Here is a 27,834-nt window from a genome sequence, read left to right on the forward strand (position 1 = left end):
GGAGTTTGATTGTTTGTGTGTTGGATGTTCCTCAAGTGTGGACTCACTGGCAGCAGGTGCCACATCAGCCTTTAATTGAAAAAGTGGAGCAGAGTTTAACAACGTGATCAAAAAAAAGAGGAGCAGCTGTTACAGACTGCTACACCTGGACAGACGACCGCAAGACTTTTTTTCCATCCATACATGACGGTGGCCTGAAGGCTGACAATTGTACCATCAGGGGCCTTTGATTATGTTCTGACTGCCGTCTAATGGATAAGAAAAAAAATGGCTCAAGACCAAACTTACTTGCTTGACCTAAACCCTAAACCACATCTCATCAAAGCAAGTACTGTAAATGTGTGGTAAATTGTCATATACTATAAATCCTCAGCATTCAAGTTCTTGCTTCTTCCGTTTTTAACTGTTGAGTGTAAATGCATATACACCAGCAGAGCCTGATGTGTTCGGGGGACAGATGCTCTCCAAGCTTCAAAGAGACAGAGAGATGGACACTGGCGGACAGATAGATAGACATCTCTCCATCCTCTCTGGACATTAAAGACTGCTGGATCTAAAAGCAGATTTCAGATTAAGTTGACAATTTTCCTTCTGAGGAGAAAACAGAGATGTAATTTTCTCCTGCAGCAGAAGAGCAGAGAGTATGAAGTGCAGAATTTATGGAGACTTAATGGAATCACCAGATTTTAGCTTGGCTCCATCTTCTTTAAAAAGCATCAGTTCTCCATATCAACCAACTTCATCTGTGTGTGTGCCGCGAGTCAAATGTCATTGTGGGAGTGTCTGAGAGTGCACACACACCCTACAGGCAGTAATGTGGGTTGGCTATGAGCTGTTAGGCCACTGAATGAACAGATGGAGGTAATCAACAGATGGTTGATATGGTGTTTGTGTGTGTGTGTGTGTTTGTGTGTGTGTGTGTGTCCAAGTCCAAGTGAAAAGCTTTTAACACAGAGCTAACAAGACATTAAAGTATATTTTGAAGCATCAGATTACCTGTTCATATTTATGATATTATTATTAAATTACTTCTATAATTTTATATTTCACTTTGGTTTTCACATTATAAAATCTGCTATGAAACATAACAGTACAAAAAAAGAAAGGTCCGTCACTAATTAGGGACTGGGTATATTGGTCTCTTAGTGGTGTTATAATGGCTCACACTATCGTTTCTGATACGGAGCTAAAACAATTGCCTGGATGGAGACCTTTCACTTTATTTTAAAAAGCCATTTAAAAATGAAAATATTCTGCAGTTGTGGCCTTAATCTGCTCTTGTTTTGGCTTCCATGTCTTTTGATGTAAAAACCAGGTGTAGTTTGGTACCTGGTGGAAGCCCAATAACCCAAGTCCTCTGCGTTTACGTTGGGCGGTGAATCTTTGGGGATCGTCTGGAATCACCCCAGACACATCTGTCTCTTGAGTTCTGCTCAGAGTTATCCTACAACCAGAAAATATAATGTCTGACACAGTTGTCATCAGTGAGGGGGCGTAAAAAGTGCCGAGCAGTGTCCCTCACGTGGTGGCACAGAGGAGTTTAACCTTCAGTTTTTCATCAGTAGACAGTGTTGATAATCCACCTCTGTCATGGTGACCAAAGCTGCCCTCTTCTTTAAATGACACTAACTTCCGACAACGACCAGCAAATTACCACAACAGTATCTGGCAAACAGCCAATCAAATAGAGGCAGGGAAACAGACAGTCAGAACCAGCTGGCATCATATTTGTACCATCTGCTTTCATTACAAAGACTGTGGACGTGTGTGTTGTTGTGTCTCGACACTGTGAGTGAAGGTGTGGCCCCACACAGAGACCGGTCCAGCTAACAGCGACTTTAAAATGATTTTGTCAGACACTGAGTTTAAACCGTGGAATAATAAATAACAGCAACAAGTGAGAATGTTTAGATCTGTTTAGCCAGAGTCATATTCATTTCTAACTTACTCAGTACCACTAAAACTACACTTCTTCCTGCTACCAGCAGGTGGTGCTGTGAACTGTAATCTGTGTTTACCTGGAAGGCAGGGTCAAATAAAAAGTTGCCATAAAGTTGCAGTATGGGAAGTGTATGATGCTCTGTTTTTGAAGCTTGACTCACACTAGGGACTAACGGTCAGGATATCTTGGCCTTGGAAGGACGCATGCAGAGGCCAGACAGTACACATGGTCCCTCCAAACTTGATTACTTTTACTGTTTTAAAAAACATTGTAATATTTTTTAAATGTGCATTAATAGTGGCATTTTATTCAGTTTTATCTTAGTTATTTATGGACAGCTTTCAGACAGAGGAAGAGTGATATTACTTGTCTTAGGCACTGCTGAGACCATTTAAGGACGTCTTCAGATCTATAAAAGATCAGGAGACTGATGTTGAGGGACAAGAAACAATGAGTGAGTCCATGGGAAATTGAGGATACATTGAAATCCTCAAATCTAACAAAATGGCCTTAGCCAACCTGCTGGACACCAAAGTACAGGGAGAGCTGGTAAGAACCAGTCCAGAACATCACAGAGATGATTTTTCTTTGCCCTGGAGAAAACACAGGGCAAGACTAAACAGAACCTGGATAAATAAGAAGATGAGCTCCTGAGTTTCACTCCTTTCTCTGCACTAGAGAACGAGGCGGATGATACACTGTTCCAGAGGTTCTGCGGTGAACTGCCTCAGGTCTCAGTTGGACAGGAGTCTGCAGATGCAGGAACTTCATGCAGAGCATGCAAGGAAGCCGGCATCGATGGCCTCTTGAGTTTGATAAAGCCTTCTGGGACGTTGGGCTGGGCTGAGAGAAGATATGGAGCAAGTCATCCATCATCATTAACTAAAAAGAAACTGCTGCTCCCTCAGGTTCTTACAGAGGTAGAGTACTTGTGCTTAACAAACTTGTAACCTCTCTATTTTGGCAGGTGTGTGGTCTATTAGTCCAGATCCAAGCAAAAAATGATAACTACTTCTGGGATTGCTCACACTGGTTATCACAGGGTGTGTTGTCTTGATCCAGAGAGGAGGAGGGGAGGGCCCCCTCCACCTGGCCAGCAGAACAGTGTTCTTTGGGTTACAATTTGTCCAGAGGTCTATCAGATTTACTGTGGACACAAGTGGCTAGTTGCTTTGTCAGACTTGATGCAGCAGAGTCTGAATTTTTTAAAGTGACTGTACCAGAAATTAGTCACATGACCAGTGACCTACTGCCAGTAAAATCTTCCACCTCAACCTCCTTGCTGAGAGAGTCTACAGCTCTCTCACAATGTTGTTGTAGACAGGGAAGAGTCACAAATGGCTGCTCCTGGTCAGGAACATGTAATCACTAAGCTGTAGGTCAGATAATATTCTTTTCTCTACTGTAATTCATTGTGGGCCTATTTCTGTGGTAGAGCAACAACCAGTGAAAGCAGAACAGTCTGGTATTTTCCTGACTGAAAACATCTCTGCCCATCCTCTGATCCTCAGCCACTCCCTCCCTTCATTATGTCTTTATATCTCTTAAATATCCTGTAACCTTCTCTTCCTGACATTACCCCTCTGTCCATTCAGACCACTTGTCTACGCATGACAGCTCCAGTCTCACCTTTAAGCTTCATTCAAGTCACTCTGAGCCTGATTAACTCTCTGAAGCCCACAGGAGTGTAAAAGCTCACAAATATCATGTTGTCAGAGCATAGTTACTCCTCAAAGGTTTCAGGGACAGACAAAAAATTTTCTGCTAAACTAGAGAATCAGTGCTTCACAACAAGCCCCTCTTTGTCCTGTGGCCCACTGTCCTTACACTGATTCATAAAGTTGGAAAAGATATGGACAGTTTCACCTGTTTCACTGCCAAGCATCAACCTCCAATGCTGAAAATTGAATTAAAAACTGTAGTACCAAAACCCGCGGTTCCTGTAATGACCACTATTCTGCCTCTAACAGTTAGTCAATCCCCATAGACTCCCATGTTAAAATGTCCAACTTTACAGCAGGAATAAAGATGTTTACAGCCTGGTACAAAAACAGTTTTGGTGGAACCCTCTGTTTCAGCACTCTGTGACTGAGGGGGCTGAGCTAACATTGGTCTAAACAAGGCCTCATTCTACCCAACATTAGTTCTGTTCTGTGTCTGCACCAAGCATCAAACTCCAGGGCTGAAAAATTTAGCCAACACTGAAGAACCAAAACCTGCAGTTCCTCTAATGACCACTAGAGTCTGGCTCCAACACTGAGTCAATCCCCATAGACTCCCATGTTAAAATGTCCAACTTTACAACAGAAATAAACATGTTTATGGTACAAAAACAATTTTGGTCTGTAAAGCTAATTTCCTTCTTCATGACAACTGTTTATATAACTCACCTGCTTACATTTTATTATGGCTTAGAGTTATGAAGAATTGACTGTGTGGCCTCTTTGAGTGACATTTTTGGATTAGATGGGAGTTAGGGGCGGAGTCAGACACTGCCAAGATGGTGAGGGTTGAGCAGCTCACTCTGAACTTTAACACCACTCTTCAGAAACTTGTGGGTGACGTCACAGAGGCTACGTCCATCTTTATTTACAGTCTATGGTCCTGGCTCATTGCTTTTTGCTGTATGTATATGGATTGATTCTCATCTGCCATCTTTGTTGGTGACGTCTAGAGTCACGTTTCTGAATCGGACACTCTTATTGGCTCCTGTGGTGCCATCACAGCCAATCGGTGTCTGATTCAGAGGCTTTGCTGCCACACTGGATTATTCTGAGCTCAAGCAAGTAAATGTTGGTCCAAGGTTATTGTAGAGACAGAAAAAAGACAGAAAAAGGTAAATTCAGTTGAAGGGGGTTCAGAGCTGATGGTTGAGGAGAAACTGCAGACAGACCTACAGTATCTATAATGATAATACTGTATGTTTTCCCTGTGAGCAGCACTCATCATTACAGCATGGTTAAGGAAATGTACAGCATTTAAACATACTATTATTGTAGAATAGTGTATAGTGGAAGTTAATGGAGTGAGATAAACCAAATACTAGTGTGAACTATTTGAGTCATTTCAATCAAGAGGAAGTATATCATGTGCAAGGAAGATACCCTATGTCAGGTGTCTCTGTGTGTAATTCTGGACAGGCACATGATGCAGAGCATGTCTAAGAATGTGCAGGCAGTAAAAATAAGACAATTCATAGCAAAACAAAACAAACAAACAAAAAAAAACACCCATGGACACTCCACAAAAGAACAGGCAGAACTTGATGCTGTTCTGACTCTGATACTGTAAAAAACACTAGACAAAACACAAAGGTACACAGAAATGAAAGCTCTCGTGAGTCTCTGATATTTCAGATCTTTTTAGATTTACTGGTTTCTTACCTTTCATGCCAAACTTAGAGCGTCGTCCATACTTGTTGATGAGAAGGAAGAGAACCACCAGCATCACACAGGCAAACCCTGCCAGGCACACTGCTATGGAGACCTGGAATCAGGCAAAGCATCACAGTTGCTCAGCTTCTGTGCTTATATAACATGAAGTAAGTGACAACCACTTTCAGGATTAAAGAAGCAGGGACCTCAGCAGGCTTTAGTGTTAGTTATGTTGGCTGGTTTGGATCCCTGTGGTCCAGAGTAAGATATTCCCACCAAACTTCCTGGTTCTGTGAATATTTGTGGTCCTCAGAAGAAACATAATGTTTAGTGATGCCCTGCTTTTTCTTCTGGCAACAATGTCATGCACAGGTCAAATTGTAAATTTGAATATGAAATATTTCATGATCAATGAAATGGGATTTACATAATTTATAATTTCATAAGGGTTGTTGTAACTTTAGACGACAGACTGTCCAGAGTGAAGATCGTACTGAGTCAGAGTCTGAGATCTTAGGGCTCAAGCACCAACGGTCCCTAGCAACTGTTGATTTTGTTGAAATTATAATTAGGGTGTGAGCACCAGGGGCATCGCACCTTTGCACCTTTGGTTGTGAGAACAGGGGCCTTCTTTATAAACACAGACTGTGTCACCTCACACATTCCTTTGACCATGTTAACACACAGTTCTCCAAAGTGATCCAGGTCACAGTGAAAATACAAAATAGGACAAGAAACGTGATTTAACATAAAATAAAATAAACAACTGCACGGAGCTTCGTTCATTATCATCATTATAAGTTTACACAGCAAGAACAATTTTACATTTCACAAACAGAAATTGTGTTTGAGCCTGTGGAGCCTCATTAAGACTCTAGTCCCAATACATGAAGTCCACAGTGAAACAGGACTTTACATTAGAGTGACTGTACCACAGTAAACTGATGCATGCTGTGACCTCAGATATTCTTCTTTCTCGTCTTTCTTCTCTGTGTCTGATCACTTGCGGCACAGACAGTGCTTTTTGGAAATGACGCTCTTGCACATGCGCCCAGTTTCTCAATGAGTGAGATTTCTAAAGCAGAACCATGCGAAGGCACGGCTTCATAATTCTGATGAAAAGAATGGGTGTGAATATTTCTGGTTTTGTGCGTACACATAGTTTTAGTCATGAATCTGAGTTTTATTCATCTGGCCTCTGCATTTTCACAGAAACATGATTCCTACCCAATCATGTTTCAGCATGGCCAGCGGGCTTCATAGTGCCCCCCAAACGCAGGGCTATGTTGGGATAAAGTTGCTTGGATATTCCTGAAATTTAGTGGGATCATTGCTCTTATCATTCTGGACAAACTAAATATTCTTTTCAAAAGTTTCAGCAGACAGGAAGTCAGCCATTTTGGATTTTGGCTTTGGTCCTTAACAAACTCATCCTAAAGATTTAACCAGATCAACTTGGTCAGTGAAGTGTAATGACCGTCAACATGCTGAACTGTAAGTTTCATCATGAAAAAGGAAGTTGTCGTACTCAAATACACGTTGTCCAATCTGCCCCAAAGTTCACTGATTTGATAAGACAGCTGGTCTGAAGACATCTACATGTCAATATCTAGTTATAATCATGAGGCCACCTAATGACAACAGGAAATGTTTTAAGGTCATGTTTTAAATTTGATGTGCTCCTCCAAGTGAGTTGACCACAACTATCTCCAACTTGGTCAGAAAATGCTTCAGACTTTGATAATGCTTTGTTGTGAAAATTGAGAGTTTTCATTGAACAGCATGTCTGTGGTGGCAGTGTGGCGAATTTTGATGTTTTGCTTTGAAACAGTACATACACAACACAATAAGGGATATTTGATTAATTAGTTCTGTATCCACTGATCATAAAAATTCAGAGCCATGTCATACAACTTACGTTAACACCACGGCTGCCTCCACAGGCTCAAAGTGCAAGGCCCCATTCACCGCTGCTTTCAGCACCTGTATATGCCTGTGTATGTTTCTGTTTTTGTTTGTTTGTTTGTCAGCAGGTTTACACAAAAACTATTGAACCAATTTGCACCAAACTTGGAGGAGGGATGGATCATGGATATATAAAATTTTAGTGCTGATTCAATTAAAAGGGCAGAGCCAGGAATTTTTTTTAAATCACTTTCCCTATCATTGTGAAATAAGCCATTTCTCTGCATTTTTGTTAATGTCTCCAGAGATAATGTTTGGATCTTGATGTAAAAAATCAGACATATTCATGGGGTTGAGATCTATGAATTGGCACAGTTTGTTGTAGACCCAGATCCAGATAATAATCCAGACCTGGTGGTGGAGGTATGCACTCCACTGAGTGTCATTCTAATTGTAAATTGTTCCTACTGGAATCACAAATTCCAGTAGGAAAACACCAACTATGACCTTGTCCTCATTGCAGTTTAGTTTATAAGAGGGGGAGGGAACTGTTGAGCAGATTCTATACTGTTTCATGTGTGTGTGTGTGTGTGTGTGTGTGTGTGTGTGTGTGTGTGTGGGGGGGGGGGGGGGAAGGGGTTCCTGAATAAATACATCCATTTAAGAGACTTTTTTAATGCCTCATGTACTTAAGAAATGTTGAAACTTATGGGCAGAAAAGTTTTACATTTGCACATTTATGCTCCTCAGGGGATTGATGTACTTGATTTACTAATTAATCTATGACCTTCCTTTCCTCTAGAACCACACAACAAACCTTACATTTTGAGGCCCTGCCACTGCTGAGAATTCTAAGTATGTTGTTGGTTCTGTCCAACATGACTTTCTTTCATATCATAACAGTGTGTTAAAGACCCTCTGATGAAAGTCAAGTGTTTAACCTCGTTAACATCCATATGATTTTTATATAATACAGACATATGATGAGAGAAATAATCATCAACACCATGACTGAGTGTTTCCACCTTGAACTGCAGTGAACCAATGACAGTCTCATAAACACAGATTCAGACAGCCAGGGTTTCATATGTCACAAACCTAAGGAACCAATCCTGTCAACTTGTGGGGGCGGGGGGCGGGACTAAATAAACCTGAAACCTTGTCAGTACAGAGAGAGAGAGTTAGCATTAGCACAAACATTAACACTGTGTCAGCCACTGCCAGTTACAAGCTAACAAACATCAAACAACAACATCTTCTAATATTGTTTCTTCTGGCTCCAAAAGACAAAGAGGGTGACATCCAAAATGTAAAACTCATGGCAACAAAACATCAGTTCACAAACCAATGTGTGATGTCACAGAGGGCCTCCACTTGATGTTAACTGAAATACTCTTGCCCAAAAACAATATTATCAGGGAGCATTTCAGCACATTTTACTAGTATGTGTATGGGGACACCTTTTCAGTTGTGTGTTAAAGCTTTTTGGTGATTCTGAATCATGTCCCTCATGGCCCCCCATAGACAAAGCTTCAACTAAGAAATACGTGGAAGACAAAAGAGCACACACACATACACTTAGCCAGCCTCAGCTTTGACGGTTATCTGTTCCCAGTCAATTACAGAAAAAAGATGGACTCAATTACATTTCTAACCAGCTCTCAGGCTCAGTAACCACCAGGGTGTTTCAGATAGAGGAAAATGGCTGAGAGTGAACAGAGGAGAAGAAAAGGCTGGATTAAAATAGCACCCTCAGTTTCAACTAAACTTTTTTCTTCTCCTTTGTTACATTTCTTCTTCTTTCTCCCTTTGCAGATCACTGGTACTTTAATATAACACTCATTAGGTTGATGGATTCTCTCAGAGTTTACAGACAGACAGACAGACAGACAGACAGACAGACAGACAGACAGACAGATCAACTTAATTCTTCCATTAAAACTGTTTCAATAATAATAATTTTAACTAATGTGACTGTCCTGTCCTGTAGCAGCTGTAGAGAGTTTGGTTTCAAGCCAATATTGTTGTCTGTTTTATCCATGAATGCTCCACAACCTCAACTGTGTGTTTACTGTTGTTACTATGACGACAAGGGTCCTCTAACCAAAAGGAAGTACTTATTTTTACCTGACCTGACAACCAAGACATTTTTGTGATTAAATCTGTGACTGTGTCTTTACCATAACTGTTTATTGTTGTTACCGTGACAATGAAGGTCATGTACACCTGCTGCTCTTATGGGTCATATCCAAGGTTAGGGACAAACGACCTGTTGTGTTGTTTAGGTTGGAGGACATGTTGAGTGTAAAACTACTTACTTAGCAAGAGGAAGATGTATTATCATTATTACAACTACTACAATATTCTTATACTGTGTCTTGCAGCAAGGACACACACACACACACACACACACACACACACAGAGTGAGGGTTGTAATCAGTTGTACAGTTATTATTAATTTGTTTCAACATTAGAATTTAAAGGAGTATAAATTTTAACTGTCATAAACAGCTGTGAGAAAGTTTTGTTTGTGACTTTGTTTGTTGAATAAAGTGACAACTGTCACTGGTATATTTAACTGTGGCTCGTTGACATTGTCATGTAAACTGGTTGAACCACATATTATAGTTTTTCTCCAGAAATGTTTTAAACTCTCGTAATCCTCTGCTATGATTCATATTTAGTTTGACATGGTTTTCTCACTAAAAAAGTGAGGGAAAAAAAATCCCAAACTGGTTCTGAAACTTACTTCCTGGTGGACAGGTGAAAGAGCAGAGAGTATCAAGATGGTTAGAGGAGGAAACATCAGAGAGACTCAGCCACATGTTTGAGCCTCAGTCAGACCCAGACTCAGATGAGGAGTCTGAGACCAGAACCAGAGACTAGCAGACGGATCAGAACGGTTAGCGCAGTTAGCATCTTTTATTTGTTTATGTTGTTTGTTAGCTTGTAACTGGCAGTGGCTAACACAGTGTTAGTGGCTGTGCTAATGCTAACTCTCTCTCTGTGTACTGACAAGGTTTCAGGTTTATTTAGCCCCGCCCCCCGTCACCACAGGTTGACAGGATTGGTTCCTTAGGTTTGTGACGTATGAAACCCTGGCTGTCTGAATCTGTTTTTATGAGACTGTCATTGGCTCACTGCAGTTCAAGGTGGAAACACTCAGTCATGGTGTTGATGATTATTTCACTCATCATATGTCTGTATTATATAAAAACATCATGTGGATGATGATAAGGTGAACATACTAAACCTCTGAAGTCTGTACCAGGGGTCGTACTCACAAAACAGTCTGAGGTTAAAATTAGCTTCTGACTGGTCAGGTTGTAGGACTCCACAAAGCATCTCCACTCTGTCAGCGTACTGAGTTCATCATGGGTTACTGATTGAAGTGAAGGACTGAAGCTCTGCTCAGTGAGATGAGCTCCTCCAGAAACAAGCACAACTTAAATTTTGATGTTTGAAAAGATGTCAACTGTCAACTTAAAAACTGAACAATATAATATAATATTGATCTAAACTGGTTCTAGCTAAAACAGGTTTACTGACACTTTTGTTTAAAACACAACCCTGACAAACCCTCAACAACAATCATCATTTCTTCTCATGTAGACACAAGGAAACTGTATGATTACTCCTGGCTCAAATGTCACCTATTTCATACAATCTAGATTACCAACACAAAATCACAGTCACAATTTTGTTTAGAAAACTGAGCTCAGAAATTTTTCGTTAGTTTAGCTGTTCAGCCCTGGCTATATTATGTACGACGGGAAAGAAATCTGAAATTTTGAGAAAAAAGTCAAAATATAATGATAACAAAGTGATCATTTTAGGTATCATGTTGTTTTAGAGGGGAAATATCAGAAGCTTTAAAATGAGGAATGTGGAGCATCGTGTAAAGTTGTACTTTAGGTTTCATCATCATCATCATTATCATCATCATCAGCAGCAGCAGCATCAGGACGCTGAAAAGACTGTGAAGAAACTCTATTCTAGTCTATTCTATTGTTAGACAAACAGCAGCTGCCAGAAGCAGGCTGACACTGACACTGACTGTCCTTTCACCTGTTTCATTGGTTGATGTAATATTCCTAAAAATTATGTTTTTTTTTCTCTTGACATTTAAAATTTTTGATTCTCGAAATATCAGATTTATTTATTTTTTTCTTCAATCTGGCCCTAATACTCTGTTGTAATTACAAGCTTTAGTGTTTGATCTCTGTTTCTCTACCTATGTGTCTGGGGAAAATGGAAGAAACACGAGACAAACACTAAACGTGTTTAATATTCCAGTCACCTACCCCAAAAGTGTCTTCCTCAGGTTTGTGAGTCTCTGCAGTCGGAGTAACTGCAAGGAAAACACAAGGAGATACAGAGAGGATTTTAAAATCACAACAATTGACTGCCCTGCTGCTTCTGCAGGGAGACGGCACAGACATCACAATAAACCACACAGCTACTGACATTAGTGATATAACACTGAGCTGCAGACACAAGGTCAAACACACACAACATGGAGCTCAAAGTCATGAAATAATAGTAATAATAATGATATGTCCAGCAATAGATAATAAATAAATATAATCCATGTAAGGATCATGGAGTACGTTTTTAATGAGACTAGAGCTGAACTATTAGAAGATCAGTGTTATCAGCAGGGCCACTGTAGTAAAGTCTATATAGTAAGGGTGGCTGTCTGCAGTGGAAAAGAAGCACCTGGTACCAAAAGTGAGTTGAGTCAAGTACAGTTGAGTCAGTACCATGTGGTAGAAGAACAGGAACTGGAATTATCTCCCCCATATATATACAGACACAAAATACCAGGTTCCTAAAAAATCTTCTCTCTAACACACTCGCGGAGTCAGTACATAATACAGAAGCCTGAAGGCCCAAATGTGTTTTATTGTCCTGAGAATTGTTTGATTCATGGGTTATATTTTCGTCACTCCTGTTCTCCTCCTCTCCTACCACAACACAATCTGACTGAATGCTGCTTCAGCAACAGGTCAGCTCATTAGTCTTCAGTCATGTTCTCTGATGAGAATATATGACACTGTGAACACAAGCTAATCGTATTAGATTTAAGTCAGCGTGAACCTTTAACATAATGATCATCATGATGAGGAGCTAACTCCTTATTCACAATCCTGAGAATCAAGATCATCATTATATAATGAAAGCACACGTACCGTAATCATAGTCTGACTCTGGATCTGTGGAAGAACACAGAGAAGATACTGTCAGACAGACCGTATAGACAAGGTTCAGTAGATTACAAACATGTTTGAGTGAACAGGAGAAAGAGAAGAGAGCAGGTGTGAGACTGTAAACAGAGGACGGGAGGGGATGTTAACGACATCATCACCTCCTGTCTAAATACAGCCTCTTCATTTACACCCCGACTAAATATAAGCTTCAGTTCACCATCAACATCCGGGGCTGCTGATGAGAGGATGACATGACTTCCTGTAGGAGCAGAGCACCGTGACTCCGTGTCACCCTCAGGGATGGACCGGAGCAGCTCCAGGTCAGAGTCAATGAATTTCTTTATTAACAGTTATTTCTATGGTTAAGGTGTGGTCAGGGTTAGTAACTAAAACACTTAGTTAAGCGATCATCTGTTACTATCCAACTGGCTACATAACCACATCCAGCACTAACACTGAACACTGACTTGAACTTGTTCGCTACAGAATCATCTAATGAGGTTAATACCTGGGAGGACTGCGCTGAGAGGAGATGACAGCAGTCGCGTGCTCTCCTTGTAGTACATGTTTTTAGTTGTGTGTTAATGGATAAAGTAAAGTCATGCAGATCTTTCACTCAGTTCAACATTGATGGACTTGTGACATGAGGATCTGCACCACTGACCTAACGCAAACAGTTCTGACAGTGCAGAGGAAGCTATCAGAGCTTATTAGAACTGTTACATTCACATTTCACTGAACCTCCTCTGTCCAGACTGTAGCGTTAACGCCATATTTTAGAATTTACTCTCGTTGAAATGGGGCACCAGTCCTCAGGGAGGACAACAATGAGTTACTTCATTGCAAAATTTATCAATCTCATATCGGAAGCCATGACTTCTCGTTTCAATGGATCTCCAGTCTCTACGTCAAAAGAACACGACAGGGCAACAACTGGGTGTAAATAAAAGAGTTTATTAACTAAACTGCTATCTACAGAGTAAATGCAAGGTGTAATAATCATAAAGATGAAAATAATAATGAAATGAGCAGTGTGATGAGTTGGCAATGGAGGGAGAGAATATGTTATGGCTATACACTATGGCTATACAGCTAATGATACTACACCTACGAATTAGGTTTTATGATTAAATATTGCTATATTTCGACATCAACCCAGTCATGAGCAGAGTGTTAAGACCGGCCTACTGTGAGCTGTGCTGTAGCTGAAGACCCTCGGCTGGAACCCAGGTGGCTGTGGTTACCGTGGTAACCCCGGAGACGCGAGATCTAGGTGGATTCTCCTGGAGGCCGTGTCCCGTTATCACGATGACGGATTCTGCCGGTGTCTCAGCGGTTCAGCTCTGGTGGAGTTTGCCAGGAGACTTTCTGTCTCGGGCACTCTTGATTTCTGCTCGGCTTCTCTGCAGGCGGTCGTGCAGAGGTGTCTCTGCTGGTGTCTCTTGCGGGTTGATGCGAAATAAACTCTAATGCTCTTCACTTTGGCTGGATAACTTTAGAGGAGACTGGCGTTGACCAGATGACTCTAAAGTTGTCAAAATCTTCAAAAAGGAAAACTTGATTGATGATTAAAAGTTACAAAATTACTCTGAGGCTCTTCTGTTGCTTTGGTTTCAGTTGGTCTTGACTGGCTTATAAAAAATAAAAGATTGTGCATGTAGACAAAAATGACTAAGAGCCATGAGTTTGTGGCTAGCAGCTTAGAGATAAGAGTTTCCATGGCTACAGAGCCGGCTTGAAGCACGGACCGACTCTGAGCTTGAGCCAAAAGTCTCAGCTTCTAGTTTCTGCATTCGGTTTTCGCTTCTCGCATCTTCTTGTTCCATTCTGGAGTTTCTTCTGACTTTTCTTTCTCTTCGGTTCTCTTCGTGGGCCGTTTCTGAACTGATTTTCTGACCATTCGTGACTTGTTCAACGGACTGTTGTATCCTTCCTGGGGGCTGGCGCATGTTTTCAGGGGCATCACCGTCGTCTTCTTCCTGTGATTACTGCAGTGGAGAAGAAGTACAATTTTCCACTGACTTATGGAATAATTTAACATCTAGAGCTACTTATAAGTTTGCACATCCGTCTATCCACCCATAGACCCACAAAACCATTAAGTAAAATACAACAGAAAACCCTAAACTATGCAACTAATAATGGAACACGAGACAGAGGAGTAATAGGAACGTGTTGATTTTCCATCATACTATTCCCCTTTGCAAATCCTTGGAATTAATCATGATAACACAGTGGTTAACTGATCAACACACACAGCCATATAAAACCAAGAGCTAACTAGTCCTATAAATGTGGGATCTACACAGCAGGGCGTCTTTGTGACTGTAATCAATCAAAATATCTCATGAACATTAAATGCGGCATGCAGATGTCCTAGCCGCAGTGTGTGTTACCTCGCTGTGAAGGATGCTGACAGTGTATGGTCACAGGAAGGACATTGTCTTAAAATCTACATGTTACATTTCAAACATTCTATGGGATAGAAGTTTTGGGATTAAAAACTATTGCATAAGAACATCTCATGAGTTTACAGAACAGCTAGATAATTTAATTTTACATTCTCTCTCAGACATTGTGTCTGTGAAAGAGATTCTGCTGGTCACTACCCAGGATTGGAATGTGGTTGTAGTTTTATGATCTTTATCTAGAGAGGGCAGAGGAAGAGGTTGGTGTGTGCTGTGTGTTGGTGTGCGCCTGTGTGTGTGCTCATGCTTGGCACAGAGAGGCCAGGATTCACACCTTAGTGTTAATCAGTCCTTTTGTTGTTACTTGTCCTATACAAGAAACAATCAAATATCATTAGAACACGAGTTCTTATTGTTACAAACTGGAGATTTTGCCTATATTCTCCAGTTGCCTGGTGTCCATTGGTTGATCCTCTGGAGCTGACCCTTTGACCTTTGGTCTGGTTCTGTGTCGTTCATGCTAAAAGCATGGTCTGTTTGTAGGAGAAGGGTCCTTTGTCTCTGTTTCCTATCAATGTGATAGTTTGATGGTGGGAAGAGTCGCAAAGTGTCAATTGCGGGTCCGTAACTCTGCATGTCCTTATAATGAACTTCCTTAAGGGCTTGTGACTGATGCCAGGCCACGTATGTACGCTACAAGACTATAAACTGCTCCACCACAGAGGGTAGACAGGAGACTGGTGAGCAGGCTTAGGTTCCTGATTAAGACTTGGACCCCACCGAAAGAGGTAAAAGCAACAGTTTTGGGGGGTTGAAACATATATCCTTCTGCAATTGTGAATATTACAATATACATCTCATTTTCATGTCTGGAAGAATCTTGTGATTCGATTTCAGACACCCCTAAAGTGGACTGTGCCATTTATTGACGTCTCATCTGCCTGCCTCACTCCAGGAGTGGCTCCTTTCCCGTGTGTCGCACAGACACTGTATGTAAATGTAAGTAGCAGTAGCTAACTATCTAGCTTGTTTAATACACTATACTTATATATATATATATATATATACTTATTTTCAGAGTTACTGAATTAGATTGTGTCAAGTAAGAGATATGTTATGACATCAATATAGAGTTTATTATTTTATGTCTTTGTGTGTCTGTGGTGGTTTAGTGAGTCATTACCTTTTTGATATTAGCTTCTATAATAGACAGTCCCTTTGTTTTAACTCAAGAATTCAGGAGTTTGTGTGTTAATGGCTCAGTAACAGCAGTACTGCAGTAATAGTAGTACTGTATTTAAGTACAGTTTTGGGGTACTTTACTTAAGCATTTCCATTTCATGCTATTTTACACTTCCACTCCTACATTTCAGAGGGAAATATTATACCTTCTACTCCAATACATTCATTTCATAGCTTTCAGTTCACTGAATCACACACCTGCACTATTCTGGGTTTCCTTTCACCCTGGAGAAAAAGATTACCCCCTTGATAGTCCTTGTATAATGCGTAATTCGTTTAGGTTTTTAAATCATCTTTTAAGGAGAATATTAACTGTGCATTTTTTTTCTACCAGAAAAAAAACTCAGTTAGTTGTATCTTTTTAAAGCCGTGTATATTACAGGAGAGATTTCAGAAAGTCTTCAGACCTCTTCACTTAAGTCCATACTCAATACCCCATAATGACAAAGTGAAAAGTGAAAGCTGATTGGACAGGATGTGGGAAGGCACACTGTAACATGGATGTCTGTCACTTTACACGGTGACTTTATGTTATACAGCCACCTGTGCACAGGTCAGACACAGACCCATACTGTGAACAGTTGTTAGGATGGTGAGAGCAGTAATCACACCAGGACTGGTACATTTTATTGATGGTTTTATTTCTGTTCTGTTGCTGTTTTGACCTGACCTCATCATGACCCTCAATGTCCCAACTTACCATCAAATGGCTTGTTGAGGAAATGGCCATACACAGTGCTAGTGGCTAGACCCAGGTAGTTGCTGGCCTCTAAAGTGTAGTTCCCGTTGTTGTGGTGTGTTGGGTTTTTAAAGGTCAAGCAGCCTTCTATGTAGTCCTGGTAAATATCCATATCAGGACGTACATACTCGGTGTGGGAGATTTCCTGCGTGAGAGAAGAGGGACGAGTGAACAGTGACATCATGATGAAACCCTTATCAGACAGTATCAAATCAATAGAAACCAATATTTGTATCTTTCAAAGTACCACACAGAAAACATGGCACATAGTTTTAACAGCCTCCTAAACCCAGATACATACAGGCAGTATCAAAGAAAGCTGACTCACACTGATCTGAATCAGTAAAAGTCAAACTTATTTTAGTTTTGTTTAAGAATTACACATATTTTTAAAACACTATAAACTCCACTCTTGTGAGTGAATATACTGTTGATACTGACATATGAATGACACGCACCTTGTCTTTGTAGAACCATCGTAAGGTTGGGTGGGGTGAACCTCGTACAGTAAACTCTATGCAGGTGTCATGGCGGCGTTCTGGCTCCTTCAGCTTCACGATGGAGGGAGGAACTGAAGAGACAGAGAGAAGGACACTGTCACAGTCTGATCCTCATTTCCCATCAGCCCCTGCTCACTTCCCGCTTCCTGTGTTTCTCCCTTCACCTCCCCACACCATCCGACCACCAGGGGCTGGTTTCACAAAGACAGACTGTGACTGTGGCTTTACATATAACAGATAGTCAGACCTCAGATAGACTGAGTCTAAGTTCATCTGTTGTACAAAGCAGTTTAGTTCTTGACTATCTTAATCCAGACTGTGGTACAATGAATTCTGGATAAATTAAGAGTTTTTTCAATATGAAAAAAAGACCGACCTTTTACTTGAAGAGTGAAACAATAAAAAGAAAAATACTATTTGGTCTCTAAAAACTCTTTCTCTTCTCTCTCTCCATAATAATGCCATGTGGTCCTGTTTCTTGTTGTTGGGTGCTACTGGTCAGCGCAGGTGTCACTGATTACCATGTTACCATGGTAACATTGGTTTTAGACCTGAGTTAGCCTGGGGGTAAGGTGTCTAATGTTTTTATCTTAAAATGAGTCAGTCTTTATTTGAGTGAAACAGTCTGACAAACATCAGACTGATCTGTGAGCAACATGAAGACTGGAGCAACACTACAGACCAGTCTGACACAGCTTGGTGAAATCAGAGCCAAATGTCGCTGGTCTTTTTTCCTGTCTCGTTACCCACCTGCTCACCTGTTTCTTACCTGCACTCACCTGAGCATCCCCACCCCCTTACACACCTGTTCCCATATAGTTCATTACCTAGAGTCAGTATAAACTTGCCTTTGTCACCAGCTCTTTGTCGGTTCATCTGTTTGTGTGCATGCTACCTGCATTTCTGTAACATATTCTGCCTGCCCTGCCCTGCCCTGCCCTGCCCGCCTGCCCGCCGGCCTGCCGGCCTGCCTGCCTGCCTGCCTGCCTGCCTGTCTGCCTGCCTGCCTGCCTGCCTGCATGCCTGACTGGAGGCCAGAGAATTTCAGGCTTCAACAAAACTAAAAATCAGGAAACTCAAGGATGGAGAGAAATTAGCTACTGACAGAGAAGCATGTGTGTAAAGGAGCTGAGGTGCGCTCAAAATNGCCTGCCTGCCTGCCTGCCGGCCTGCCTGCCTGCCTGCCTGCCTGCCGGCCTGCCCGCCTACTTGTGTTTTCATCCATTACAGCCACTTCAGTGCATCAGCCTGCCTGGGTGTGAGTCCTGTTATCTAACAGACATGAGCTTTGTCTATGAAACACAGGACGACATTAAAGAACTTAATTGTATCACACTGTCACATGTAGCTACTCTACGGTAAAGCTCATACTGTGTGTCATTATACTTTCTGCAGTGTTGCAGCACAAAGAGAAAACACAGAGACCTCCATTACCATTTTAATATGCAGGTCTCATCACAGTCTGTTCCACTTGATCTGTGTGTGTGTGTGTGTGTGTGTGTGTGTGTGTGTGTGTGTGTGTGTGTGTTCCTGTTCTCCTGTTTCCCTGTTGACTGACAAAACTGTGTCTGACTGCAAACACTATTTGCTGTTTGTTGCAACAGAGTCATTGTGTTACCACAGCTGAGTGTGAGAAATTCAACCCAGCACCACAGACAGAGGCTGCTGGTATTAGTCACACAACACACACACACACACACACACACACACACACACACACACACACACACACACACACACACACACACACACACTACATCTACATTTAACAATGTGCTGCATGTCTGACAGAGTAAAAGCAGCTCCATGAAAATATCTCCAGTAAAATACTATTAAAGCTATGCTAACACTGTAGTGTTCAGTCCATCCCATAATGTTAAAGTCTTAGTCGAAATGACAACTGACAATTTTCCTTTTCTTAAGGCTCCATATTTTATACTTGTGTTTTATTTTAAGTGTTGATCCATAAAAAGATATTTGTTGTTGTAAGAACCAAAAACCATCTGAGTGTAGTTTTACATCTCAGAGAAACCAAATCCTGCATGGTTGGATGTTGGGTCCAGGTGGGTGGGGCTTGGGACGTGGCTGAGAGTGGTGACTGCTTTGTTGTGACATCAGAAAGTTCTGATTTAAAGGCTCAGTTTCTGAATACAGGCAGTGTGCATTTTTCTGTGGACTGAGGCTTTGTTACTTTCACAGTATTAATATAGAACCTAGACCCGCTTTATAATCAAACACATGGACATCTACCCTTATACAATATGGACCTTTTAAAAGAGGCTATGATCAATATTTTTATGATGAAAGATCAACTGACTGTGTTTAATGTGACAAGTGTCACTGAAAGAGACAAATCCACAAAGAATGATCATCAACTCTGCAATTCCCCTCAGATCCAGACAGCTTTTTAACATCTCTCAGCTCATTGTTTTGGTTTTACAGTCCATTACTTTACTGTTTTGGTTCGATCTCTTATCACTGCCATTTTCTGCTGCAGTAGCAAAGGAGTATTTGGGAAGTACATTGTTAGTTACCCTTTAACCTCAGGTTCATCACTGAAGGTGTGTCCAAGTTGCATCAGGAGGTGTATTTTAGAACCAAGAGAGCAGCTAATGTACCATCTGTACACAGCATCCTGCTGTCTGTACTCTCTGCCACGGGCATCTCAGGCAAAGTGCTTTCTTGGTTTGAATCGTATCTCACTGGATACTTCTTCATTGTGTTATGGCAAGAACAAATCTACAATAGCTACAACATTATCCCATCCCATCCCCACAGGAGTCCCCCAAGGGTCAGTACTGGAACCCCTCCTATTTGCAATACACACCACCTCCTTGGATCAATTTATCCACTCACATGGCTTCTCATATCACTGCTATGTAGACACCAAACTATACCTGTCGTTCCCTCCAGACGACCCCACTGTCCCTGTGCAGATCTCGGCCTGCCTCTCTGACATATCTGCATGGATGAAGGAACACCACCTTCAACTAAACCTCTCTAATGGGGGTTTCAAACAGGGCGTGATCTGCACTGCACTCGCCGGTAGGGCCAGCGCACTGATTGGGGGAGTTGCAGAGGACAGAGCAAACATAGGCGGAGTTCTAGCGGGACACGTCACTATGAAGCGGGAAGCTCCCACTGTGTTTAGACACAGTGGGAAGTGAAGATAATTCTTCCTGTGCTAAGAAGTACTCTTTAGCACTAGCCCCGCTAATAAGAAGAAGAAATGGAGCTGCAAAAAATAGGCAGTGGGTGCCCTCAGGTACGGAGAGCATCCTGGGGAAGGAACTCCGTTTCACAGTGACTCTATACAACATCAGAAAAATCAACCACAATTGACCTAAATCTACACCTCTAAGAGTGGATATGTGTGTTGGCATCCACTCACACCAATTACACCTGTCTAATATACTAAGTTTTCATCAGCTGCGCAGCATAAATGCGAAACTGTTTCATGGTACTAAACCACTAGATTTTGATATTTCTTATGTTAAGTGGAAATTCTGTCCTAATGGTGGTGTTAAAGGAAAGGTCGTCAAAACAATTTGGTTCCAGGGTCAGAAAACATTTGGCATGATCTGCAAACTGTCCACGTGACTCACAGGGATCTTTACAGCCTTAAAACAACAGCAAACAGCTGATTTAATGGGCAGTTCTACAAACAGACACATCAACATTATTCTTTCCTGATATACATACTGTATTTATGCTTCATAGCTTCTCATCCATATTGACTGCACCTCCTCTACATCATCTTTTATTTCTCTTGCAGGGAATTTTGTTCATGTCCACTAGATAAATATATTGCCAGTGTATCATTATCATAACTCCCATAAACCACAAGAATACTCGCTGCACCTGTCATGAATCAACACTGCATCTGTGCCCAGATGCACAGAGAGCTGTACTGATGTAATATGGTGAATGAGTCATCTGCCCTGCCATTAAAACCATCCAGGCTTCAAATAGTAGTCACCGCTTCCCATGACAGGGAATCAGATGTAATCACATGTAGTCAAAGGCAGTGAGCATCGTTTCAGTTTCAGTGCGAGAACAGTTTCCTCAGAGCCCCAGTGTTTTTAAATGAAAGCCTCCAGGTGTAGAGGATGTGTGGGCAGAGCTCGATTATGCATCCATCAATGTTACATTCACATTCAAAGGCCTGCAGTGGGGGACGACAGGGACGCTGTGTTCTCTCTCAAAATATAAAACAATAATATAAATTTAAAAAGTTGAAGAGATTTTTTCATACAACCTTCTGCTCATCAGCATGTTGGACTGTACATTATTCCATATTCTGTTGGCATCATCTCAGTGGGCTCAGGTCACATGTTACCTAACAAAGCAGATGTACTCCCAAACAAATAAATGTCTGTTTAGAACATTTCTGCCAGTGTAATGTGAAATAATTGTTTGTGATGAATTCCCCTGCAGCTGTGATGTGCCGCAGTCTGCTAGAATTAATCAGTAGTTTGTTTCGTTGTCACAGAGCTCATCAGCTGGAATTGTGTTTGTTACTGAGATTTTTCAACATGAATAAAATTTTAAGTAGGGTGCATGACATTTTGGCTGTAGTGCATGTGAATGAAGCAAACACAAGAGGTCTACAAAGAGCACAAGAGTCCCACTGTACAGTGGTTTGTATGTTTAGGATAAGATGGATCATATTATTACAATATTACTGAATAAGTCTGGTCTGATATTCTGTATTCTTCTTATTTTCAGCAAACCCCATGAACAGACCAAAACCTGCAGTGAGTTTATCTATGAACAAGTAAGTGTGTGTATACACAGCCTGATACACTGTTGTCTATGAACTCTATGAAGTCAGAGGAAATATTCTTTACAACCGTCTCATTATTTACTCAGAAACATACAGGCTCTAAATGTATGTTTCGTGGAAGACAAATAACCTGTGCTAAAATATTAATTTCTTATGTTTATGAAACCCTTGGTTTAAAGTTTAAGTATTCTACTGATCACATCTGAAAGCAGAAAAAACACTTACTATTCTGAGAGCTAGGATATTTCCCAGGGGCCTGAGTGTTGTTTTGTCCTGCACTGTGAACAGTCAACTTCAACTAGTGATAATATAACAAGCAGGAATGAGTTGACAGACATCTTGTATCACGTCACGTGTGTATGACGCTACCGCACTGAACTGCTGCAGCTGTGTCCACACCGCTGCTGCTGCCAGCCCTGTCTGTCTACGCTGAGTTTGCCTTTGATAATGGCCATCAATAATAATAATTATCCAGTGTTGCTAAGCGGTCTGAAAAGTGAAGACTTGTAACCAGAAAGCGTTCACCTGATTTTTGTTTACCATCGTTCAGAGAGAGAGAGGGAGAGAGAGAGATGGAAAACTATTGCCTTTCAACTAATGAATGTAACAAACTGTTATAGTGTCCAGCTGTTTAAGGAGATTACTGAGCCTTTCTTAATAATGATATTTATATATATTATAAATAAGATATATATTAATAAGATATATTTATGATCTTCAGTAGGAAATGATGGGCTTGCAACAGAGAGCCACAGACGGAATCAGAAAGTGTTGAGACAGATTAACGTGTTAAATTTTGGTCTGTATCTAATATGTATGATTTCAAGTGGGCAGTATGACTCTCATAGCCAAATATAAAGGTGGAGTAAAGGTACTGAAGTCAAGCTAATCAGTGTTATGGTTATTGGATTTGGACGGCTCATGGTCGCCAAAAAGAAAAAAATATATATAAATAATTCATTTAAACACAAGGATTTAGAATCTAAGAATTGTTCATAGAATCGAATGGTGAAAGTGTTTCAAAGAGCCAGCTGAATTGAATTGAGGGTTATCATTTGCTGTAATGAGTCTTAACGTTTCTCGTAGTGATGAACTGTAAATGTGATGCTGATGTGGCCTTGTTAATCTTTGTCTGACACGATTATTTATGAGGCCTCTGCATATGAACACATTCATGCAAACACCCCCTTTTGTAGGTCACATGAATATAAACACATCACACTGTGGCAGACCCACATGCAGACAAACAAAAACACACACACACACACTAAAAGGGGGTGAAAGGGAACAGGGAGGAGTAGACGCATGTACATAGGCTCGTATAATTATTTACCAAACGTCTTTATAATGATAATAATGATTTATATGATTATATCAGTGAGACGCTGTTTCAGTAATAATTTTAATGTATCTAACCTGGTACACGGTCACACAGTTTAAAAGTTAATGTAAGACAACAGCACGTTTAAAGGATAAAACATGAGACATTACTTTTGCTAAAAAGAAAGCAGGATAAGAGCCTGTGATGAGCCTGGTGACCAGACTGCTCTTTCATATTGAAGATTATCTAGTTAGAACTGACTAGTCTTCTGTGTGTAGAGTCTGTGTGGTTACACCACAGCCTGGAGGTGTTTTCAGGCGATTTAATGAAGCTAAACACAGTGACTATATGTAACGACACTGTTCTCTGGCTGTGGATTTAACAATATTTCAACATTGAATTACAGTCAGAAAGGTTGCTTTTATATTTGTTATATCATTACATTTGTGTCATGTTTTCAACATTGAAATACAAACGTTTAATCAATATTGTCTCAGTGTGCTAATTGCCAACTTACCCACTTAAACATGACTCAGGAACAACCATTTTAGGCAGCTGTGGAACACGTGTATTTACATAAAGCACATCTACCACAGTGATTGACTGTGACTATTGATGCAGAGAAGCATTCACAGCTGCATAAAGGTCTGAGTCAGCACATCTGATATATAACAAGCAGATAATGACCACACTTACATGTACCATTATAGTTCAGTAATGCAGATTATTGATGACTAAAGAATAAGAGGAGAGAGAGGAAGAGAAGGCGAAGTAGTACGTTATTTCTGTAAGTTATTGATAACTTAGCTTGCGACTAATGTAGCTTTGTCACTTTTTGACCCAACACACCTGAACCTGTAATAGTTTCTTGTACAAATCTGACCTGAACCCACCTGACCCCATCTGCATAGCTGAGCTGTAACATACATGTGGGTGTTTTAGTAAATAATCACACCAGCGTATGCATCCTCCCCACCCCACCACCTCCACCACCCACCCACCCACCCACCCACACACACACACACACACACACACACACACTCTCTCTCTCTCTGCCTCTCTCTCTATGCAGGTCAGATATGTAGGGGATGTAATGATGATGGATGGACCTGTGAAAACACCAGTAAGTATTTTTTTGAGTGACCATTAAATGGAAAATGAAACAGCCAGCCAATAGAAGAACATGGTGTATGTGTGTGTGTGTGTGTGTGTGTGTGTGTGTGTGTGTGTGTGTGAATGAGTTTACTGTATGTGTGTGACTGTACTTACAGTGAACAGTGAGCTGGACGGAAGCATTGGTCATGCCCACTATGTTGGTAGCGGTGCAGGTTAGCAGGAAGTTGTTGTCGTCTCTACTCACATTGACCAGAGTGATGTTGATGGAATGAATGGTGTTGTTGTCGTAGACTTTTGCCTGGAGGGAGAGCAGGAAACAATAGTAAAAGAAATAATACTAGAACATATATATAATGTATTATATGATAATAATATCATATAATAATGGGCATGAGCAAATAATGAACATGTAAGGCAGTGTAGCGTGGGAGCAGGCAAAGGAGGTAGTGTACATGTTAGCTAGCTAACTAGCTAGCATAGTTAGCAAAGTTAATTATGTCTGTTAGCATTCTGTTGTATTTACACAACTTGAAACGTGATGTTATTTACACATGGTTAGCCTGCTGTGATCCCACTTTTATCCTGCTGTTAGCCTCACATCATTTAAATCACTGCGATGAGCTACTTTTGCAGTGTTGCATCTTTTTTATGTGCTAGCTAACTAGCTAGCATAGTTATTTAGCAAAGGTAACAATGTCTTTTAGCATGGTTTTACACAATGTCAAACCTGATGTTATTTACACATAGTTAGCCTGCTGTTAGCCTTCTTTTGCAGTGTTAACATGTAAAACAATCGTCACTTAAACTTGGATGAAACAGGTACAGCTCACCAGTTATTGTGATAGTGTGGCTGTGGGTCAGATAGCTCTTTGTAACAAGTGGCCTCTCATCCATGTAGACACAAAAGGAGACGGTGTGTGGTGGTGGCACAGAGAAAATAACATGAGCAGCTGTTTTAACATGTGCTGTTCAGCTGGGGTGTGTTTTGACTTTTAATGTTAATTGTGGATTTGATGTAGATGTAACTTCCAGTGAACAGTTTGTTGATCCTGTTGAATAAATTCCCACTATCTCCAGTTACAACCAGGATTCTGACTGCTTGGGAGAAATTCATGAACATAACCCAAGTGTTAATGCTTTATGAATATCAGCCAGTTCTTAATCACACAATCCATTTACTGGACATGTTGACTTCCATGATCTTGTATCACTAACTACAGCTAATTAATAAAACAAGACTTCAACACTTTCACTGTGAGGAAAAATGAAGCTGCAGGTCAGTGGTTTGCTTCTGCTGAAATCATGTCAGTGACTGACACCAACACACAAGAGGTAGGGAACACACACTCACACACACTCTGACTATTTATGAGGCAAGCAACATCAACACTCCCAAGTAGAGCTGTTGTCTTTTCCTTGATATACTGTGTGTGTGTGTGTGTGTGTGTGTGTGTGTGTGTGTGTGTGTGTGTGTGTGTGTGTGTGTGTCCTGCCTACCTCTTGCGCGTTGATGGAGTGTAAGCCGTTGACGGGCCAGTCCACCTCAGGTAAGGGGGATCCAGAGCCGTTGCAGGTCGCCATCACTCGATCTCCCTCTATCACTGTGAGGTTGCTGTGGCTGACACTGATTTCAGGCAAGTCTGAGACAGAGAGGACACAAAGAGGAAATGTAATTGTACAATGAGATGTAACAGTTTTGAACTTGCAAACACCAGCAGTGTTTCCACAGAAAGCAAAAACAACATTAAACAGTCAAGTACATCATTTAAAATACCTTAATCAACTCATAAACTAATAATGGAATTTAAAAATCAATTGGAAAATGAAGTTTGAAAAGAGAAATAAAAAACTGGATTCACAAATTGAATGAAAAATAAAAAAAATATCAGTTCAGTCCAGTTCTACAACAGCAAACTCGGAAAATAATTTATTCCTGGACCTGGCCTTGTCACGTTCCAAAATGAAAGGATATTGAACTTCCTCAATCTATTGTACATGTACTAGACTGTACGGGTGCATCGAATACACTATTGATTCGTCATTTTTAAAACTTAATTAGCAACATGTTTAAGATTTGGCAACTGTTGTTATTGATGCCAATAATGTTCATTTAAATTTGAATCAGAGGGAGTCAAAGGAAGACTTCACATTCTGATTCAACAATCAAGAATTGTTTCATTAAAAATCACATTCGGTCAAGTCGGTGTGGTCTACAGCTGACATGACTGAATGTGATTTTTACCTGACCATGTCTTGTCAGTTTAGCTTTTAAAGGATGAGTGTCCCCACATGATTTAAATACTGTTAAAGTTCTGTGTGTGTATTAAAAACTGAATATATCTGATTGCTCTGACCAATAAACCTCCATCCCGTCCAAATACTATTAAAAACACATTCCTTCATTACCATGAACGCACAGTGTAGTTTATTTTTTACTCAATCCCACATATACAATTGTGTAATTACTCTGCTGTAGAAAATAGTCCCCAACAAATGTACTATGTTCTCCTGTGTGAGTAACATCTGATGAAATCCACAGTCAGCAGCTGATTTAGTAAATGAATGAGTATTTTTAAAGCTCAATCTAGAAATCTGTGAGGTGTTTTAAAGATTTATTCCTTCAGTAGGAACCAATGGGGTCAGAGCTGAGAACTAAGACAGAGTCGGGTCAGAAAGTGTGATTACAGATGAATACGATAGGATTGATAGAAAACAATTAACTGTATCAGAGGTCAGAGTTCAAACTGTGCATATCAGGTGTATATATGTGTATGTGTGTGTGTGTGTGCGCTTATTTTCACCCAGGACTTACCACAACTACTGATGTTCATATCATGCAGCAGGATCTTCCTGTAGCCATCAGCACAGTATAACTGTTGACTGCTTAGACCCGCCTCTCCTCTCTGTTGCCATAGCTGCAGCCAGCGGATCTCACAGCCACAGGCAAACACCACCTCCTCTAAATGACTGGAGAGAAAAAGGAAAACGCAACGTCACTTTCTAACAGCTGGTCGCCACAGGAACAAAGCATGTTTATCATCAACATATCATCACTAAAATAACCTTCAAAAAACTGGTTGTTATGTCAGATAGTGGGGTACACCTCCAGCAGCTGGATCATCAGCTGATGTCAGCCTCATTTTAACACTCAAACCAGGTCTGAACCTCAAACAAAGTCACAAAGTTGTCAGACCCAACAAATGCAGAGGGCTCCTGGTTTTCAGACCCTGCAAATACAGTGAAACAAGACCCCCTCCGTGCGCGCGCACACACACACACACACACACACA

At 40.8% G+C, this 27,834-nt stretch overlaps 1 protein-coding gene across 3 annotated transcripts in view; it reads right to left on the reverse strand.

Moving 5' to 3' along the window:
* The window catches only part of LOC111234822 (NT-3 growth factor receptor-like), a 188,713-nt gene that overhangs the window by 62,988 nt on the left and 97,891 nt on the right, over positions 1-27,834 (reverse strand). For 2 of the 3 annotated variants that reach the window (XM_022762998.1, XM_022762997.1), the window contains exons 5-12: positions 27,357-27,511; positions 26,042-26,184; positions 24,698-24,842; positions 17,280-17,392; positions 16,783-16,966; positions 12,415-12,438; positions 11,527-11,573; positions 5,326-5,428 (exon numbers count right to left, since the gene is read on the reverse strand). In XM_022762998.1, coding sequence (XP_022618719.1) covers positions 5,326-5,428; positions 11,527-11,573; positions 12,415-12,438; positions 16,783-16,966; positions 17,280-17,392; positions 24,698-24,842; positions 26,042-26,184; positions 27,357-27,511 — 914 coding nt within the window. The remainder of the gene's footprint in view (positions 1-5,325; positions 5,429-11,526; positions 11,574-12,414; positions 12,439-16,782; positions 16,967-17,279; positions 17,393-24,697; positions 24,843-26,041; positions 26,185-27,356; positions 27,512-27,834) is intronic. The other variant, XM_022762999.1, reaches the window with a different exon arrangement.

This window comes from Seriola dumerili, unplaced genomic scaffold (assembly GCF_002260705.1).
Source record: "Seriola dumerili isolate Sdu_G_001 unplaced genomic scaffold, Sdu_1.0 BDQW01000465.1, whole genome shotgun sequence".
Lineage (NCBI taxonomy): Eukaryota > Metazoa > Chordata > Actinopteri > Carangiformes > Carangidae > Seriola > Seriola dumerili.